General features: G+C 41.8%; 1 protein-coding gene across 2 annotated transcripts in view; it reads left to right on the top strand.

Annotated features, from left to right (window-relative positions):
- Positions 1-20510, top strand: part of FBXW8 (F-box and WD repeat domain containing 8) — a 128460-nt gene that overhangs the window by 98041 nt on the left and 9909 nt on the right. For both annotated transcript variants that reach the window (XM_036929516.2, XM_036929517.2), the window contains exon 8: positions 11965-12092. In XM_036929516.2, the coding sequence (XP_036785411.1) occupies positions 11965-12092 (128 nt within the window). The remainder of the gene's footprint in view (positions 1-11964; positions 12093-20510) is intronic.

Below are 20510 nucleotides of genomic sequence, written 5' to 3'. Positions count from 1 at the left end.
AACTCTGTTAATGTAGCCCTTTGTGCCCAAACGTCCCTTTAAAATTTGTTTTCATGTCTCATATTTCCTGACTCTGTCAAAACTACTTCCATCCATGAAAATATACTTATGATACCATATCATCTTTATTAATTCTTTTGTTGCTTGAATTAAATTTTGCTCTCAGAGGTAGTGGGTTAAAACAATTGCCTCATTTAAGAGCATTATGTTGACAATCAGTCTCATGTCTCATAAAGGAAGAGAGAGACCCACTTAGGGCTCTTAGCATCATTCTCTGTATTTGGACATATTTCCTAATTTAGTTCTGAAGTACTTGGCATTGATGGCAGACTGTATTAAGCAGCACGTGGTGTGCATCCTAATCAGGGAGATGTGAGTGAAGTAATCCAGAAGGCCGGAATGTGTTTGACAAGGACGTTTGCCTGGCGCTGCTGCCTCAGCTTACATCACGCTGGAAAATAATGGCTAACATCTCTTATGATAATCATTCCCTATACACGGACGTGAAAAAACTCTGGATTGGTTGCTTACACTCGTCACAAGATGAAATATCTGTCAGGAGGGCCTTTTGGAATCAAACACAGTGGTTGTGGATTCCAGCTCCATTCTCCCATACCTACTTCAGAGTATGAAATCCATCTTTTCTTTTGCTCAAGGTTCCATTCCGGAGGAGAATAAAAAATCGGCATTTTACAAGCAGTATGACTAATTTAAAATTGAAAGTTCACAAAGTAAATGTCTAATTTCCTTTTCACTTTCACCCCAAACCTTAAAAAAAACTTTTTACATATTTTCTTCTTGGAGAAGTTCAGGAAGTTAGCTCTTGGAGACTGGTTTTCTGGGTTATTGTGTGATGCTGACTACCAAGAAGGTCCATCTCTGTTGTTAAGGTGGCTTTGACGGTTAATGACTACTTATCAAACACATATTATGTGCTAGATTTCTGATTGGCACTGTAAATACATAGAGACGAATCTAACGTGACATCTGCCTCAGGGCTTACAGCCTTGTGGGCTGTAACAGCAACTTAGCAATATAAAGCGATTTCCTCTACCTCTAGGTTGATGGATGTGAGGCCATAAGGAGACCTTCAAATGAATTTGCTGAATTCCAGAATGATGAACAGTATACAGATAAATAGATAAGGATTGAACATTCAAATTTATTTTGTATGAGTTTTATATTAATATGTTATCAGCGATATATTGTTTGTGTATTGTTAATAATAATAAATAAAATTCTCCTCACATGTTGTGAAAATAATGATGCACCTCTATGGCACACTAGGGTTCCTCAAAACACAGCAAGAAACCTCTGTCTTACAGGCCTTTGAGAGCCCAACCACGTCTCATACTCTTTACAACCATGGTGAGTAAGTCTGCGAAAAGTATTTCTTGGAGTGTTGTTGCTCCTCATAGGAGCTAAGAGTGCTTTAGAATCTCTAGCGATCCTGAGCTGCTCCTGGGAGGGAGCAATGAAATTATAGAAAATAAATACAAGGCAAAGTATTTTCAACAGCAGTCAAGGTAGTGGGTTAACCACTGGGGACGGGGCAAAGGTTTTGGAGTCAGATAAACCTTAGGCGAGTTACCAGCGTGCCTCAGATTCCCTATTTAGAAACAGGGGAATTGCTGGGAAAGGAAGGCAAAGTGCTTTGCATGTGTCTGGTGCTCAGCACTTGTTAGGTTCCTCCTTCACCCTCCCCATCCCCACCTACCTTGCGGTCAAGTTGGAAATCATCAGGAAAGCCTGGGCCAGGTTAAAGTCCAAACAGAGGCAACAGGCCTGGAGAAGGGAATTTCTGGGGTGGTGGGGAGAATCAGTTTGGGTGAGCCAGGCCAGCTGAAACTGGTACCCAGGGGCTTAGTGTGGGACCTGTGCTAAGCCATGTTTGCCATGATAGCAGTCCAGGGTTCTTAACAAGATTCATTTTTCCAAGTACTGTTCTGATAGGGTGCTTTTGGAATGGAAAGGAACAGGTCAGTTTAGCTTCTTGCAAAACTAATGCATTAAGTTAATGTGAACACTGAGTCACTACTGTTTTCACTAGAGCAGAGGCAAACATTTCCAGTAGTGCCCCCCTTGATTTTCATTAACTGAAAAACACGCTGACTTTTAACCCTAATAAACCAAGTTGCTGCTTGGGTCATATTTACTCCAAGATGCATCTGGCAGGAAGAAACCAAAGCCATGCCTGTCTGTAATGCAAAGATCAGCTCCAAGTTCATACACCCCCATGGTGTGGAATGGTAAACCTGGATAGAAGTTCTGCATAAATAAGGAAAGCTAGTAGAAAAATTAGGCCCTAAATAAAATTCTAAGCTTAATTCAAAAGACACTGATCATCATATTCAATCAGAGCCCTGGCCATCTGCTGAGGATGGTGGGTACAGCCCTCACACTGGCTTTCAGCCTGGCCTTCAAGACCCAGAGAAGTCAGGCTCCTGACCTCCTTCTCTCGCCCCTGGCTCCAGCCAGCCAGCACAACCCACAGTATGCCACATTGATTCCTAACTAGCAGCAGCATTCCATCTTTCCCTGCTGTCTCCGTATATCCTTTCAGGAAAAGGGCATCTATACCTCCTTCATCAGAAGGAGCCACCTGTCCTAGCTCTCAGTGAACATCCCCCTTCTCTGACCCTTACCGTACTCCCTAAATCTCACATTTTGATACTGTTACTGCCCGGCACTATTCTTAACCAGACTGGTGTCACCTGGGAGGCAGGAAGTGAGTATTTATAGCCAAGCATTACTTCTTCAATGGTGGAAATTTGTTTTTGGCTTGGGAGACAGCATATGGTAGTGCAGGGGTTCTCAGATGCCAGGGGGCATTAGAAAAATACAGACCTCTGCACCCTACCCGCAAAGTTTCTGATTCCATGAGTCTGGGGTGGAGCCTGAGAATTTGCATAACTAACAAGTGCTGCAGATGCTGCAGGTCCTGAGCCACACCTGGAGCACCCTGGGGTGCAGGTTTCAAGAGCATGGGCCTGGAGGCCCACCCACTCGAGTTTGAACCTGGTTGTAGAACTTCATAACTGTAAGTGGTTTGATTTCCCTACACCTGTTTCCTCATAGGTAAAGTTAATAAAATCAAGATACCCACCTTACAGAATGCTGGGGATCAGGTGAGAGAATGTGTCATAGCAGTGTTTTGTACATAAGAGAACACTATAAATATTACCCATTATTAGTAACCATTTGTGCCAGGAAACTGGGAAAGGTGCTGTGATGTGGTAGCAAACAATGACATAGGAATGAGACTAGCTGGGCTCTGCCTATTGCATCCTCAGCTACCCGTTACCTGTGTGATTTGGAGTAACTTATTTAAAATCATTTAACCCTCAGTTTCTTTATGCATAAAATGTAGATAGTAGTGTTTGTCTTCCTCTTGGTGGTCATGAGAATCAAATGGAATGATATTCTGAAAGGATTTGTGTAGAAGGAATATTCTGATTATTATACTAATATTTATAGTGTTCCTTACGTGTGAAACACTGCTAGGCTCATGTCTGTGTCAGTGTAGTTGTGTGCCATACAGTGTTGTTGAGGGTTATTATGCCCTCACGGTGCTTAAGGGAGCCCTGGGGTGGACTATTTGCCCTACACCAAAGGCCTGAGTATTCACTGCAATTTTTCACTCTTCTCTGTCAGCTGTCGTTCATTTCAGAGATCTGATTTTAGCCACATTCTGCCTGTCTACCCACTTCTAAGCCTTTATCCAGTCTAACTTGGGGCCAAACTGGAAGTTGCCAGGCTAGTCAAATAAAAATTGAGAACCACGCCAGTGTGATAGCCTGAATTTCATGTACAGTGTTAAGGCTGTATGCTTACCGATATCATGATATTATTACTCTCTCACTTGTAATCTCACATTAAAAAATCATGTCCAAGTTGCCTTTAATTTTGAAGAATTAATTTCATAAATTACAGCCTCCATATTCCTATGTAAAATAGATGTAATAATAACTCTCTTTCTCATGGAGACCATGATGAGTTCTGTGTGATTAATATTGGTGAAGTGCTTTGAAACTGTCATGCTCTTTATCACATGAAGCATGGTGAGAGCATGAAAGAGTGTGAGGATGTCAGCTTTCAGTTCTGTGCTTGCACGGTAGTTGTAATCTCCTCATTGGACTAAATCCTCTGACAGGAACATTTCCTGTTCATTTCGTGTACCCCTCCACCAGTTCTTTGTGGTCCCAGTCGTCCTTATTCTAACACGAGGACAGAGATCATCTACAGAGATCCCTAAAGAAAAGCAGAGAGGCATATTCTGGTCATTCCACAAAGCAGACCTGTGTTCCTTTGTGACTTCCCGCACCTACAGATGTGTGAGGGAGCGAGTGGGCGAGTGGAATTTGGGTTATGTTTGCTGCATTTTCCCCTTGTGTACTGTTGCTCTCTGGGTCCTTTTCAGGCTCAGGTCACAATAGGTGTTGGTTTGGCCTCGCTCTGGTTCTTTGCAGACATCTGCCCCATCCTGCAGCCCCTGTTTGGCAGTCCACAGTGACTGGCAGCGCCTTCCCAGGCAGAGCCTAGTCCTGGAGCGGTGGGGCTTGCAGGTGCGCTGGCAGGTGGCAGCGGGAGCACACGGGCCTTGCCTGCCCAGCGCCTTGGCGACACTCAGCAACACTGTCCCAGCCCTGAAATAGCTTGGCCTCGTGGGCTTGTCACTCCAATTAAAACTTAAACATGAAAGCAGGTTGGGCTGCTTCTCCCTTTGTGCTGCACTGGAGTGTGGACTGTGCCAGAAGCATGTCTTGGAAACTGGTTAGGGGTGTTGCATTTCAGGGATCTGTGCTCACATCAGGGGTCCACTTCCTCAAGCTTCGCCTCTCGCTGGTCGCTGCTGCTAAGTGCACCTGAGAGGCAAGTTTTTGTTTGCCAACAGAAAGTCACCTTTGAGATGGTAGCAAAAGTCGTTCTCTGCGTGTTCACAGATAGGCCGTGTTACCAAGCCTCATGCTCTGACTGATCTCTGGCAAGGACTTACAAAATAGTCTCTCTGGCTGACTGTCAAAAATTACATCATATCGGAGTAAACTGCTTTTAAATCAGACATCCATTATTCATGTATATTAACTGCTTTTTTATTTTTTTATTGGCTGTTTTGTGTATGATTTACTCTTTTCTCACTAGCTCCCCCCTCCCTCCCCAATTGTCTGTCTTTCTCATCATTTTTTTAAATGTTAGCTCATCTGTGAATTTATAGAGGCTGTTCACTTAGCTTTGTATGGGAACATCAATATGCAGACCCTGCATTTTTTGTAGTAAAATTTTTGACCACATTTTTGTGGGTCATGTTTATGTTGGGTCAGAACAGCAACATGGGTTGCTTACATAAGTAAATTCTACCCCAGAGACTGGGATCTTTTTCTTCTGTGTCTTTTATTTTTTAAAAATCAGCATTATTAGTCTGCTGTTAAAGATCTGTGTTGAATAAAACAGAACCTCCTACTTTTGAAACATCTAAATATGTTGCTGTTGGTACAAAAGCAAATTGACCTAATGTGTTCATTTGTATACATGGAGCATATCTTTATTCTAAGGGTGGTGTGTCATTTGCCTGTAATCAATAGGTACAGGCAGAGATGTGTAACTTTTATTCATTCTTCCACCAAATACATACTGATTCCCTTCTATGGGCCAAACACAGTACAGGAAGTATCTGTCTGACCCAAACTGTCACACCAGAGGGTCCCCTGTGCACCTGGTGTCTTTGTGGCCGTGGTACATTGCTTTGATTTGTGGCACTGATTGTTTGGAATAATAAGGACTAGAAACAGTTTGTTCTGTTTATTTAACTCCAAGTCAGCATCGCTATTGCAACATATAGTTGATATTTGTATACTTTCATGCACATTTATCGAAATTTTTGCTTACTGTTCCTTCAACCATCTGACCTTTTTTCTGAAATGACTACTTTCCATCTTCCAAAAGTAAGTTCTTTAGAAGTTCCTTTAGCAGGGATCTTTTAGCCACAAGTATTCTCTGTGTTTTTATCCAAAAAGCCTTTATTTCACCCCATTCTAAGGGAGTCTTGCTAGGGCTTTTTAATCCAGGTTGACTCTTATTTTCTCTCAGCCCGTTGAATAGATCATTGGTTTCGACCTCCATAACTGAGAAGCTGGCTGTCAGTCTAATTGTCATTCCCTTTTAGGACTCTGCTTTTGGCTGCTTTCAAGGTCTCTTCCCTGTCTTTAATTTTCTGTGGTTTCACTCTCATGCCTCTGGGTGTGGATTTAGTTTTGTTTATCCTGTTTGAGGTTTCTTATGCTTCCTTCCTTTCAGCTGTAGAAAGTTCTCAGCCATCATTGAAATTTCCCTCTCGCTCATTCTCTATCCTTTCTGTCTGGAACTCAGGTTAGATGTGTATTAGACCAGCTTGTTCTCTCTTCTTTGCTGTTCACATCCATTCATATTTCCCATCTCTGTCTCTCCGTGTTGCATTCTGAATGATTTCTGCTGGTCTGCTTCCAGTTCACAAAATTTTCTCTCAGGCTCTAATTACTTGTTTAACTCATCCATTGACTTTTTAGTTTCTAGAAATTCTATTTGTTCTGCATTTCAAGGCTGCCTAATCAGTTTTCTGCTTTGGGCCTCTTCCCCTCTTTTATTTTTGTAAACATTTTCAGCATGCATATCTTGTATTCTTTATCTGATAAATATGATATCCTTGAAAGTCTAATTCTTCTGTTTGTTTCTGTCTCTCACTTATGATGAGTTGTTTCTTTCTGTATTTGGGTTTGAGGGGTGGGGTGCTCATATTTGGCTGATCTTGATTTGTAGGTCTCCTAAGGGGGTCTTCCTCCTGAGAAGATTCTGCCAGGTACAGGAGGCATGTTAACCAGTCTGAAAATACCTTAATTACTAGGCATGGGGTTTGGGGGCCTTGCAGGTAGTATGAATTGAAACTCTGAACCTGGGTGAAGGCAGATGTGTGACTGCAGACCCCTGGGCATACACTGTCCATTCTGAGCTGAATCTGAGGCTGACATGTTCCCAGGTAGGCATTCTTCGCCGATGGATAGGTTTTTTTCTAGTTTGCTTTTTACTGTGTGTACGTAGTTGTACAGGGGCCCTGGCTTTAGGCAGACATCTCAGTTCTGAGTTTTCACTTGGTGCTGCCAGAAACTTCTCCTCCTATTTCCCAAGTTCTCCAGACTCCTGTCATTGGCAGATGGCCCCACAGCAGCCCCTTGCCTTTCTCGTTTTAGTGCTATCTTAATTTTTAGCTTCTCAGAATGTCCTAATTTCTTAGGAGGTACACAGAACATTTGAAGGAATTTTTGATAGACTCAATCTTATCCAGCATTTTTAGTGTTTGTAAACAGGAGGGTTCTTCAGACATTCTAGTCTGCTGCATTGTCCGAGGTGGGACCTTAGGCTTGGATACAGTTTGCATGTTCTAGAGTCTAGATATTGTAGAGTCTAGATTAGGATGAAGTGGTTTCTTTGTACAAGCCAGCAGCAAGATTAGATATCCGAAATCGTGGAATGTGTTAAGCAAAGAAAGGAGTATCCAAATATTTATCATGTACCAGGCTGGGGTAAGCTCTGGATTTGCCTGGTATCAGCTACCAGTCAGCTCATCTAGAAACTCTTACTCAGCCCCCATTACATGCTGGGCCCTTAATCAGTGCTGCAGGAATTGATGATAGGATTTCTGCCCCAAGAAACTTATAGTCTAAGTCTAGGACAGTATTTTACACCATGTGGCATGGCGCTTGGTAACAGAGCCTCAGCTGGTCTGCTAAAGTCAGTCTCCGTGGTGATTCGCCTAGCCTCCAGGGTTTGAGAACCACAGGTCTGGGGAAAAGCTGGAGGGAGCTAAGGCACAGTTCTCCAGATGGCACCTTGGGAATGTTCCAGATGAAATGTGTAGACATAAATACCTTCAGCACTGACAAGAGGGCATGAACTCTGCTAAGGGTACCCAGAGAGCTCAAAATCAACTTAACTGGGATGGAAGAAAATGTGCATGAGAATGATTTGCTTTACTCTAGCATTTGGCTTCTTATCATGACTTTCCCCTCTCAGAAGAGCAAAATGTATGTGGTAGTGATGGAGTGGGTTGCTAGGAACCAGAAAAGAAGGCAGACTGTCATCTCCAAGAATTTCAGTCCAATCTTCCTCCTCATTTTTACTCTTTTGTCCTGTGCAACATCTGCTGAGTCTTTGCTGTCACTTCTTTCTTTAAAAATGGCAGCAAATAATCTTTAACTCACAATGCCTTTTAAAGTGTCATACTCATGTAAGGAAGCCTTCAGACCACTCTTCACCCCTTTGGAAAGGCTGTGCTGGGTTCCTGTGGAGGTAAGCCAGCTTCTCAGATTGACACTGTTGCTGGTATAATGCTTTTGGCAAATATAAGAATATGAGGAAGACTCGCTATTTTGGTAAATTTAATCAGAGAAAACACAAGTGGAGTTCCTTTCTTCATTCATCAGTACATGACCAAAAGTCTGGGACTACAAGGGTGTAATCTCTTCATAGCGATTTCTCTATGTAAGCGGTTCCTGTTTAATTATGAAGGTAGCAGCAGTCCCAAGGCTAGGCAACGTTTTCAGTGCTAAATCCAGTTCTTACTGGGTGGAGGAGGAAGCTAGCCTGCCTTGAGCTCACCCCACTGCAGGAACAACAGCTGTTTCACAGCCCTTTCCTTCATGGTTTGGTTGGAAAGCCAGCCTGGTCACAACGTATGGTCTGGGTCACACCATATGGTCTGGGTCACACCTGGAAGGTGCAGGGCCCGCCTGCACCAGGGCAGTTGCTGGTGCTTCCCAGATGTTGAGCCTGTGGGCACTGCCTCCTTCCCGACTCCACATTGCTGCCCCTGCCATTATACCACCAGCTGCTGGGACGTGGCTGTAAGGTGGGTCCCCTTAGAGAGGCAAGTCCCATGTATAGAGGAACAGGACAGCTGGTGGCCGTGCACCAGCTGGTGAAGAGGTGGATTATTTGAGCTGGCAGCAGGCGAAGGCTTCTGCATGTCACCCACCATCCTGTTCATTCTAGTGCCTACTGCATAGAAGATGAATAAAGATTTGTTGACTGACTGTTGAACAAAATACAGCATAATTTATTTTGTCTAAAAAAATTGGAAACATCCCAAATATGCACCAGTATGGAATTATGTATCTATAGAAAAATTCTGTGCAGCCATTAAAAAGAACAAGATCTATGTATAGGTAACTGGCAAGGAAAGAACCTTCATGTTTAGTAGGAAAAACGGTGTTAATAGGATTAAAAGCAATAATCCCATTCAGAGAGAAGAATGATTTTATGCAAGTCTAGCAGTATATGCACTAAACTGTTTAAGTGGTTATTTCTGAGAGATGGATACCACTTTTTTACATAATTCTATTGTGTTAGAATTTGTTATTTTTGAAATTTGGGGGAAAATAGATTTTTTGTAGAAATAGATTTCAGAGAAATCTCAATAGTTGATGAAATTGAATGGATTTTAAGACTAGGATTATTGAAAATAATACTTTATGGTCTCTAAGAAGAAAAAAGCAGAAAAGAAAGAACTTTCTGCTGAAGTTCTTTTTACTCATGCTTGCTTCTACAGATGCCCTGTAGGTCTACCTGGAAGCCGTAGAGAAACTGTGTATCTCTCCCACCCACCACCTAGTGTCCAGATGTACACACTGCATCTCCTCTAGTTACCTCTGCAAAGTATCTGGCAGTCTTAAAATGATTTAGTCATTTTAGATATTCTTACAGAAACATCTAACTCTTACAAAAATGTGCTTGGTAATCACTATTTAAGCCCTTTTGTAATATATACTTGGTACTTGAAAGGAAAAATCCCCAGCAATGTATATTGATTTGGCAGTCACATTAGTGCAGAATATTTTCACCAAGGTTTTAGCTAAGGGTAGTTTTTTCCTTCTTTCCAGCATATCCCTCCACCTCTGAGAGTGAGTCAAGTGGCCATGGGTGGAGACTCACCGAACTAGAGCAATAAAGAGAAAAATTAGTCTAATGCACAGTCTTAACAAGAGGGAGAGTGTGAGCATGAATAATTTATCTCACTAGTCTGTGGCAATCAGATAAAATGAAGTCCCATTTGCTCAACCTTATTAAAAGAGAGAGAGTGTGGGAGGGAGGGAGGGAGAAATGGTAAAGGTCGTTAAGGGACTTTTAACATGGAAAGGACCGCCTTTGAGATGGGTAATGTGTTTTCTAATCTCTGTGGTCTTTAACTAAACGTAATGATAAAGGTACTCTTCAGATAGTTCTGATTCATTGAATTATTAACCATTTTAGAAATACTTGACTCTTGACTACTTAGATGCCTTTATGATGAATTTGCAGTCTTTTTGGAGAGGGATTAGATCTCACTATATCACTCAGAAATGATCCATCCATTTGCCAAAAAATAGCTTATAGAAAAGATAAAGATACACAGACTCAATATCAGATTCTAATTCTTATTTTACCATAGACATTTTACATTTTACAGGCCTACCTTTCTGGTATGGACATTGGAAGTATTTTAAAAACAAGATGTTGAGTCCAAGAACCCTATTGAAAGCTCTATAATGAAACGTTAAGTGCAGAATATTACTATTATGACAAACCATGAGGTTTCTATTTTTAATTTTTTTCTCATTCCAGGAGCTGATTTTATTTAATTCTTGGTTATTTACTTCATGAAATACAAATATAATTCAACTTGTTCTCTACAGTCTTTATGGATTAGGAAGGCATTTTAAGTCTTGAAATTGCCCTCTTTCCTTTCAGATGCCATTAGCATAAGTTAATATTATGTGTTCTTAAAAATTTTTTACAAGTAGACATTTCCAAAGACTCACTTGTTAGAATGTGTTGATAGTGACATCAGTGTCCCCAAAGTGGAGACAATTTATTATTAACTTCTTAATATTAAAATAAGATTCTGTATATTGATAATTGTAAATGTATAAGGTTAACAAGAAAAAGCACAACATTTACATGTGTGTGTCAAGAGAGGAGAATTCTCTTTTTGTAAGAGAAGTGATCATTTAGCCACATGACCAATAGAATGTCTGCTCACAAGTGTGTGTGTGAATGAGGCTTTGGAACTAAATTCTGGAACAAGGACTGTGTCTTAGTATTTAGAGCAGTGACTGACCCACAGCAAACATTCAGTGTTAATTAACTGAATTGAACCCTAAGGGTTGGATGGTTTTTTTTAATCTTCAGAAAGATTTCTTACGATTTTTTTTTTTTTTTTTTTTTGCTTTTTGCTGAAGAGAAGGCACGGGAAGTGTGCATGTGAAATGAATACACTGTCTAGAAAACAAGGATACTTTCTTACCTGCCTCCACACCTTATGGAACAAAGCTTCCTCAAATTAGCAGGGGGAGAGTGGCTGAAGAAATGCTTGGGAATATCAGTTACACCTCAGTAAAAAAGAAAAAAGTTTGGGAATGAGACTTTGTATTTTGGTTTGTAGTTCAATTTAAAGGAATCACCTCAGGGTTGACTATGCAAACTTCAACTTCACGGATACTGGTGCTGTCCGTTCTTTTTGATTCTATAGTACAAAGAGGAGAAAGAAAGAGAAGTCATTCGGACTCCCTGATTCGCAAGTTCCCTGATCTCGTCTTAGCTTCCCCATGAATCCCAGATCTGAAGCAGTCAGTAACCCTTCCATGCCGCTTTCTCTGTTGTAGGAAATTGGGATATCTGATTCCCACATTTGGCTTTTTTCTTTGTGTTCTGTGAGTTGGTCTGTACCTTGACCTGAGGAAATCTTTGGATTTCCTTTTGCATTCCCTTTTATTGTTCCAACAGCCATATCCCTGTGCTACCATCACCTGGAGAAGGTCAGGAAATGAAGCAGCAGAGTGTCCTCTGTCATAGGAGCCGAGTGGCAGTGATCATGCCCCGGACAATGCTGACCGGAAGAGGTTTGGTGTAGGCCTGCTGTATGTAACTGCACCCCCACCTGTTTTCCTTCCTTCCCAGATCCTGGTGTATAGCCTGGAAGCCGAACGCTGCCTCTCAAAGCTGGGTAACGCACTTGGGGACTTCACTTGTGTCAACCTCAGGGATAGCCCTCCCAATCTCATGGTCAGTGGCAACATGGACAGGAGGTAAGTCTGAAGAAAAAACAGCCTTCTGTAGCCACAGGCAGCTTCTTTAGGGGCCTGGCCCATTGGCCACCGCTGTGCTCACACTCACCAGTTCTCACTCTGCAGCTTTGCCCACCTGAGTTCCGCCTCATCCCATAAATACCATCTCTGTGAAGTTGGAGAACAAAGTCTTGTATTAGGTATAATTGGACAGAGAAATGTCTCTGCCTCATTTCTGAAACGCCATGGGAAGGTTGTCTTTTAAGCCATTTGGTGGATGCATTTGGTAGATAGTCTAGTGAGACCACTTGGAATATCTTTTGTCCCCCTGCTGCAAAATTTGTTTGGCATTTAAAAGCTCACTTTCTAATATTAAAAACAATAACCTAAGGGCTGAATCATGTTCAACAAAATAGGGTTGCCTGCCAAATGATGTCAAGAGTATCTTTCAGAGCACTATGGTGTCCCTCTGGTGATGGGGGAAAAAAGAGACTTCATGTGGACAGATCCAGTTTCTATTTAGCTGATTAGCAGGCTTCTCTGTAACGCATTGGCTTAGGGAGCTGGATTTTCCTGGTACAGGGTCCAGTGCCAGCCATGGACGCTCCAGGAACCATCAGCACGAAAGGATTAAAGTGTTTGAAAAAAACCCTCTGAGTCCAAATTTTAGGTTTTGTCGCTCCCCGTCCTCTCTCCCCCTTCTCTTTTCTTTTCCTTTTCTTTCTTTTTTGGCTGGTTATCCGCCGTGTCTGATTCAGTGCCCCAGGAGAGGTAGCGTGGCTGGAGGCCAGGGTCTGCGGCGCCCCCTCCCCCAGGCCCTGCCTGGGCTGCAGGTGGCAGGCTGCTCGGCAGGGGGATCTGAGCTGAGGCGGGTACTCCTTCCTGCCAAATCCCAGACCTCTGTCACACCAGCGCAGCAACTCACAAAAATAATCATTTTGTCAAATAATATTTTCAACTCCTGACCTTCACCCTTCTACTATCCCCTTCCCTTAGAGCAAAAAAGATACTGTGAACACACTTTATTAGAAGAAAATACTCAATCATTTTTTCTCAGGGCCTCCTAAAATGGCTAATTTTTCCAGTGCTTGAGAATCGAGCTCCTCAGTATGTGTCCAGGCAGTTTTTCTCCTGGAAAGGCTGGGCTTGATAAGTAGCCCCACATGTGGCACACAAAAGAAACAAATCAGTTTGTAGTTTTTCTCCCACGTTTTAGTTTCCAGGCTGAGCTACACAAAGCCTCCAAGCTTATCAGATAAGATCTCCCCACAGGGACCCCGCAGCTACTCTACTAGCTTTCCAGGGCAGCAAACACAGAGGCCTCTTTGGGGCATCCAAGTAGAAGGGCTTGGGATTATAGGTCGTGCTCCACAGTTGGTTTACAGCATGAGCATTTAGGTGTTCAGCCACCGGGAGACTCACGGGAAACCAGAATGGGGTTCCAGAGAAGAGCTCCCTGCGTTCTGCGGTAACTTAGCCCAGTTAGCTCTAGAGGGACAATTAGAGCCAGACTGTCATACCTGTTAACAGCTGTACATCCTACGGTCAGTTACAAGATGTATAGATATATATTCATTCCATAAAGCTCTTTGCTCTGGACCGGGGCTGCCTGATTACGTGTCTGTTGCCAAAAGAGGAGCTAAGTGCTCCGTGTAAAGGGCTCTCCATTTGTTTTGAAGTCCAGATTTGACCATGTTAGGTCCATTTTATTCATAAACCAGTGTTGCTGTTTTTTTAATGTCTCTATGAATGAAAAGAACGGACTCCTGACTTGCAGTTGGGGAGGGGGCCACCCAGAGCAGCATGAATCGGGACTGTCCTACGTCTGTGTGCCAGCTATTTGACCACTACAGGCACAGCAGGGGCTCACCATCATATACAAGACTGTTCTTTATGAATGAAAATAGCAGTTTTAGCAGTATAAACTTGAAACACAATCATTAAAAATTGTACATCTAGAAAAAGGAAGAAATAAGAAATCTAGACTTTTAAATGTAGTAGAAGGAAGCCTTGTGGGGGTTTTTTCCAAACACTTACTAGAGTTAGGAGCTCATTAGAAATGCACACCTAGGCTTGTACAGCTTATGTTTTATTTCAAAAGCAGAAATAAGGGGTCAAGTACTATGAAGACTCTAGCTGTCACTTAATGACTGATGTAATTTTTAAAAACCCTGGAACCTCCTTTTTTAATTTAAACTGAACTTCCACTGTATTCTCTTAGTACTTTATAAATACCTTGAGAATTAAATGGACAGTAAAGATACATAAAACTATCCCAGGTTACGACAAAAATGAAGTCATTTTTCATTAAAGTAAAATCAGCTTAAGTTAGTTTGCATATATGGGTGGAATCTTGCAAGTAGTCTATTTTTTTCTTTTCAGGGGTAGGGTGGGGAATAGGCTGAAATTAAAAACCAAAAAAAGTTCACCTATCTGATCACCCTTTCAGAAAACACAGATACATAGAGTCTGATGAAGATTAGGAGAATGATTAGGGTGCACACTGAGCTATTGCTGGACTGTGCTTTTTCCTTTGCTGAGAGAGAAAGGCTATAAAGGGTTGGGGTGGCTTTGCACAAGGGCTTTAATACTACAATGAGTACTAGATGTGTGTTGTTTTTCCCTGCTAATCCAGGAAGAGCAGCAGGTAAAGTCAGAGGGGGAATGTGCATTAGGTATTACAACTGGATTAGACTGTGTCTTTTCTACTTACCAAATATCTGTCTAGTGCTCAGTGAGTGTTGGTATGTTTTGTATTTATTCTAGGATGCATTTTTCTTCCTTTTTACATTTTCACATCTGTAAAATCAGGATATGTCTTTCACAGTGACATCTTGCAATCAATTGGTAGTGTTTTCAATTATTACAGTAAGTAATGTTTCTTACAATCAGTGGTGTTTTCAGTTAAGTGAACATATGTATTTGTTCACTGAAAGCAAGAATGAATGAATAGAAAGTGAATTAAAACATTTATGAGAAGTTTTAATAGGTTACCAAGAAAATGTCAGCAAAAAATAGACCACATTGTTTAGTTTAACCTCTGTTTGGGTTCACTGAGGATTTAGAGTCTAAAAATTTATGTCTCCCACCGAATTTGGGAAGTTTTCAGCCATTATTTCTGCATATATTTTTTCTGCTCTCATCCCTTCTCCTCTGGGAGAATTCTGGGACTGCAGTCATGTGTCAGATACTGTCGTACAGGTCACTGAAGCTCTGTTCATTTTCTTCTCTAAACTTTCTGTTCTTCAGATTCCATAATATCTATTGATTTAACTTCAAGTTCACTCACAGAATTTCCTGTCATCTCCATTCTGCTATTGAGCTCATCTAGTGAATTTCAGACTTCCTATTTTTTTGGTTCAAAATTTCCCTTCAGTTCTTCTGCTGAGAATATAATTCTTATCATTTTACCTTTACCTCATGGAATATAGTTATAATAGCTCCTTTAAAATCATTGATGGTTCCCAAAATCTGGGTTATTTTAGGGATAACGTATGTTGATTGTTTTTTCCCTTGAGAATGGGTCACATTTTCCTGGGTTTTTTTGGAGGGTGGGAGTATGTCAAGTTATTTTGGATTATATCCTAGACATTTTGAATATTATGTTGTGTCTGCTTTGGACCCTGTTATACAGTCTTCTGGAGAACATTGAACTTTCGGTTTTTTTAAACAGGCAGTCACTCTAGTTAGGCTCAGACTGCAAATTCTGTCTACCTTCTGTTGGTGGTGATTCCAGTGTCAGTTCAATTTCCAAAGCTTTTGCTTTGCTTCTCTGGCTCTGTCCTGCATATGTGCCACTCAGTGGTAGTCCATCTGAGATGGCAGTGGTTTAAATCTTAATTGGGTCCTCAGAGCCTTGCTCTACTACTTTGGATCTGTCCTGCATAGCTCAGAGATGAGTCTCCAGTTTCTTCCCCTCTTCATCCCTATGCTTTCTGGCCTTTGGGGGCTCCTTTCCCTGGGCCTCTGACTAGAAGATGGGGTTTCTCTCAGAGTTTTACTTACCTCCATACATTCACTGCTGTTGTGCAGCTCTGTGACTGGGGACTGCCTTTGGGGCAAAGTCACAGAGAGAAGGAAAATCCCACATGGACCACCACATTCCCATTCTTTGGACTACATGGGCTCCTTTCCTTGACTCTTCAAACAGATGGTGCTTCTTTTTACCTCCTGGACCATCACATGGCAAGGCTGTGAGAGAAAAGAGGGGACACAATGGGAAACCCATTTTTCCAGATGGCCACTTCCACCACAAACCACCGTTGAGTTAGCCCCCCAGAGTCCCTAGGTATTTGCTTTCGATTGTAGTTAGCAGAAGACAGAGGCAGTAGTGGGCTTACTCCATCTTAGCCATTATCAGAACTCCCGCTTTGTTTAAATATTTCATTGAGTAGTGTAGTTGGCAGCCAAGGCCTTATTATGAGGCCCCTTCTCATTCTGTTGTGCTCAGTCTTCTCACCTGTGACCTGCTCATTCCTGTCCAGTAAAATCAGGGATCTAGAATGAAGAAGCTTATCAGTGCTCTGCTGTGGAAACTCAAAGTAAGAGTTGGGGGTAAGGGCCTATGTCAGGTTGCTAGTGGGTTGCCAAGGCAACATTCACTAAACAAACAAATCCCACTGCTTTTTCCCCTGTAATCTCATTTATTTTTTGAATTTTTAGCAGCTTCAAGATAAAATTTATATACCTACAATTAATTCATCAATTTAAATTGTATAATTCAGTGTAAAGTTCAAAAAGTTGTACAGCCATCATCAAATACATTTCGGAATATTTTCATCACCCCAGACACAACTTTGTGCCCATTAGCAGGTCCTGCTATTTACCCCCAGCCCTAAGCTCTGGGCAAACATTAATCCACTTTCTGCTTCTTTCCATCTGTCTGTTTTGGACATTTCATATAAATAGAATCATATAACATATGACCTTTTGTGATCCACTTAGCATGTTTCTGAGACAGACCTGTGTTGTAACACGAATCACTGCTTCATTCCTTTTTATGGACAAATAATATTCCATTATATGGATATATGACACATTCATTTACCAGTTAAACATTTGAGTTGTTTCTACTTTTTGTCTATTATGAATAATGCTGCTGTCAACTAAAGTTAAAATGTTTGTGTAGAAGTCTGTTTTCAGTTCTCTTGGGTACATGCCTAGGAGAATTGCTGGGTTATATGGTAACTCCGTGTTTAACTATTTCAGGACTGCCACACTCTTTTTCAAAGTGGTACTGCCAGTACCATTTACGTTTCTACCAGCAGTGTGTGAGGGATCTAACTTCTCCACATCCTCACCGGTACTGCTATTGTCCATGACTGTGGCCATCCTGATGGGTGTGAGCTGGTATCTCAGTGTGGTTTTGATTTTCATTCCCCTGATAGCTCATGATGTTGATGCACTTTTAGGCCTCTTTGGGTAAATGTCCATTCAGGTCCTTGGCCGATTTTTTAATTGGGTTGTCTTTGTACTGACTGACTTGTAAAGAGGTCCTTACATATACTGGATACCCATCCCTTATCAGATATGATTTGTAAATATTTTCTCCCATTCTGTGGGTTATCTGTTCACTCTCTTGATGGTATCCCTTGAAGCACAAAAGTGTTTAATTTTGATGAAGTTCAGTTTATCTGTATTTTCCTTTTCACTTGTGCTGTTGGTGTCTAATTGAAGAAGCAGTTTCCTAACCTATGGTCACAAAGACTTACTCCTATGTTTTCTTCAAAGAATTCTTACAGTTGTGGCTTTACATTGGACTGTGATGCCTGTGGAGTTAATTTCTGTAGATGGTGTGAGGTGGGAGTCTGGCCTCATTCTTTTGTGTGGATGTCCCATTGTCCCAGCATTCTCTGTTGAAAAGACTATTCTTTCCTCATTGAATTGTCTTGGCACCACTGTTGAAAATCAGTTGCCATAAAATAGAGGAATTATTCTAGATATACTCATCTGATTAAAATTTAAAAGGATATTAAAGTAAGCTAATGTCTCCATATTTCCAACTTGGGATCACGTGCCTTCTTATTTTGGTCTTATATACATCATCATCATCATTGTCCACAGGTAGTAAGTATCAAGGCCAGCTTGTGGATCATAGTGGATCATAGAATATTGTCTAGGAGAGCCCTTCAGGACCACGTAATCCTGGCCCAGCTGAGAAAACAGGGCTAGTAGAAAAGTTGAATGATCAGTCTGAGGGGCTTAGTTCTCTTTATGGGCAATATACAGAGTGCTCTAAACATAGCCTGGTTGGATTAAACTGGGCAGTTCTACCTGAAAATACATATTTTTCTAGTTGCTGTTTAAAATGAGTCATTCACTGAAGGCCAGCACCAATGCTATACAAATAAAGCTATTGATTTGGGCATATAGGGTTGTATTTTAAATCCTCTTCAATAGCCCCAGTTCATTGAGACAAAATGGAATCATGTATTGATTTCCTTATTTTTAAAATGTTAGTTTTCTTGATTAATTTGGCCATTTAGAAAAAAAGACTCATTTTAACACATTCTTGCTTGTTCCCTTTATTTTCTGGAGGAAAATATAGCTGGAGGTCAGGTGCTTAGCGAAACTGCCAAGCCAGAGTCTGAACAGACCTCATCTTTGCCTTCAAATACAGTTTGCCTTATTATATGCAGTGATTTAATCCAGGCCAATGGGAGGCAATTCCCGAGTTGTGACCCCCAATTAAAGAGTCTCAGAGCTTACTTCTTGCCCTGACAAATGTAAAGTTGTGGTGTGCCTCTGGTACCGCTGCCTGCTGCTAGCGAGAGAGTGAGTGGGGCGTAAATGTTGTATCTGTTCCATCTGCAAGTGTTATAAGTTATTCAAAGCTCTTAGCACAGGACCAACCAGAGCGTGCCTCCCTCTCAGTTCCAGCACGTTTTCCTGCCTGTCAGATGGATGCTCCTCTGTTGGAGTCTTTGGAAGGTGCTGGTGTCTTTTATTTTAATTGGCGGGCTAGAGCAGGATCCTATGGTGTGATTTTCATTAGAGAGGGGCTGGAGAGAGGGAGTGTTGGAACAGCCCTCCAAACCCAACCATGAATATTAAACATAATACAATTACAGCTTTTGGACCAATTATTTTTCTTTTCAATGGGCAAAGTTGATGCAATACTCACTAGATAGGAATTCACAATATCTACCATTGGCTGCTTTTTGTCCCTGGAATCAGTTGTCTTGGCACATCTTTGTGCCCAGTTGCTGGCTACCTGTTCCCCCATGTCGAGCGTTTGGTCTGAGAGCTGAGGTTGCAGGCTTTGCCAAGGTACGCAGCCGTTCCGGTTGGTGTTGCCCACTGTCAGATGTTCAAGGCAGACACCGGTTTCTTAATGTGAATTTGAATGGCTCCTGTGGACTTGTACACTGTGGTGTTTGCTGTTTCTGTCTGTCTACAAGAAACCAGAGTGACGCCTCTCTAAGGAGATGCCATACAACGGTTTTTCCTGTGGGGAGAAGTTCAAGTCTTTTTTGGCCCATTTTTGTTTTCCTTACTGATAAAAAAATACACAAACACTGAATCTTTTGGTGTATTTGTTTATTTTGTTTGGAGCCATCCATGCTGATATCTAAATACAATAGGAAAACAGATGGCAAACTTTGAACTTCTGGACCAAATGTGTGTGTGCCTTTGTCTCCTCAACAGCCAAACTGTAAATTATGGAGTATAAATATTCAACAGAGGAGCTCTTTATGAAACTCAACACAGCAAAACACCCTTATTAACCAAATATGTGCTAAAAAGTACTTGAGCTAAAACGGTCTTTCTCCCCATCCTTTTCAAGTTCCCATTGCTAAGCAGTGCAGCTGTAGCCTACTGAATTCCTTTTACAGCATTTATAGCTGGTCTCGCTTCCTTTACCCACAAATGCCTAAAGATGAGTGTGTCTCAGTGCTGACAGAGGGGGACCTTTGTTTTCGATGACTGTCTGGTGCTCTCTGCATCTCTAGTCCCGGCTCCCTCACAGGAAGTGGGGACTGAATGGCACACAGTATAGCAGAGCTCTTAATTAATCCGCGTCGCCTAGTTGGTTACATGTAGCCAGGAAGAATCAACGGCTCTCTCTGTGCTCTAGAACTACATATTTCTAAAATGAAAAAAGCATCCAGAAAGGCATGTATGTAAAGTAAGTGTACAGCTTAAAGCACTGCCCGTGCGTCCACCACCCAATTTAAGAAACAGCGTGACCACAGACTCCAAGAAGGGACTAGCAATTACCAAAGGGGAGGGGTGGGGGAGGGTGAAGGGGACTGAGGGGTATCATGATTAGCACATACGGTGTCGGGGGGGTCACGGGGAAGACAGTGGAGTACAGAGAAGGCAAGTAGGGACTCTGTGGCATCTAACTACCCTGATGGGCAGTGACTGCAATGGGGTATAGGGGAGAATTGATAATATGGGTGACTGTAGTGACCACATTGTTTTTCAAGTGAAACC

Source organism: Manis pentadactyla, chromosome 14 (genome assembly GCF_030020395.1).
Source record: "Manis pentadactyla isolate mManPen7 chromosome 14, mManPen7.hap1, whole genome shotgun sequence".
Lineage (NCBI taxonomy): Eukaryota > Metazoa > Chordata > Mammalia > Pholidota > Manidae > Manis > Manis pentadactyla.
The sequence above is the reverse complement of the archived record's forward strand: the minus strand, read 5'-3'. Positions and strand labels throughout refer to the sequence as shown.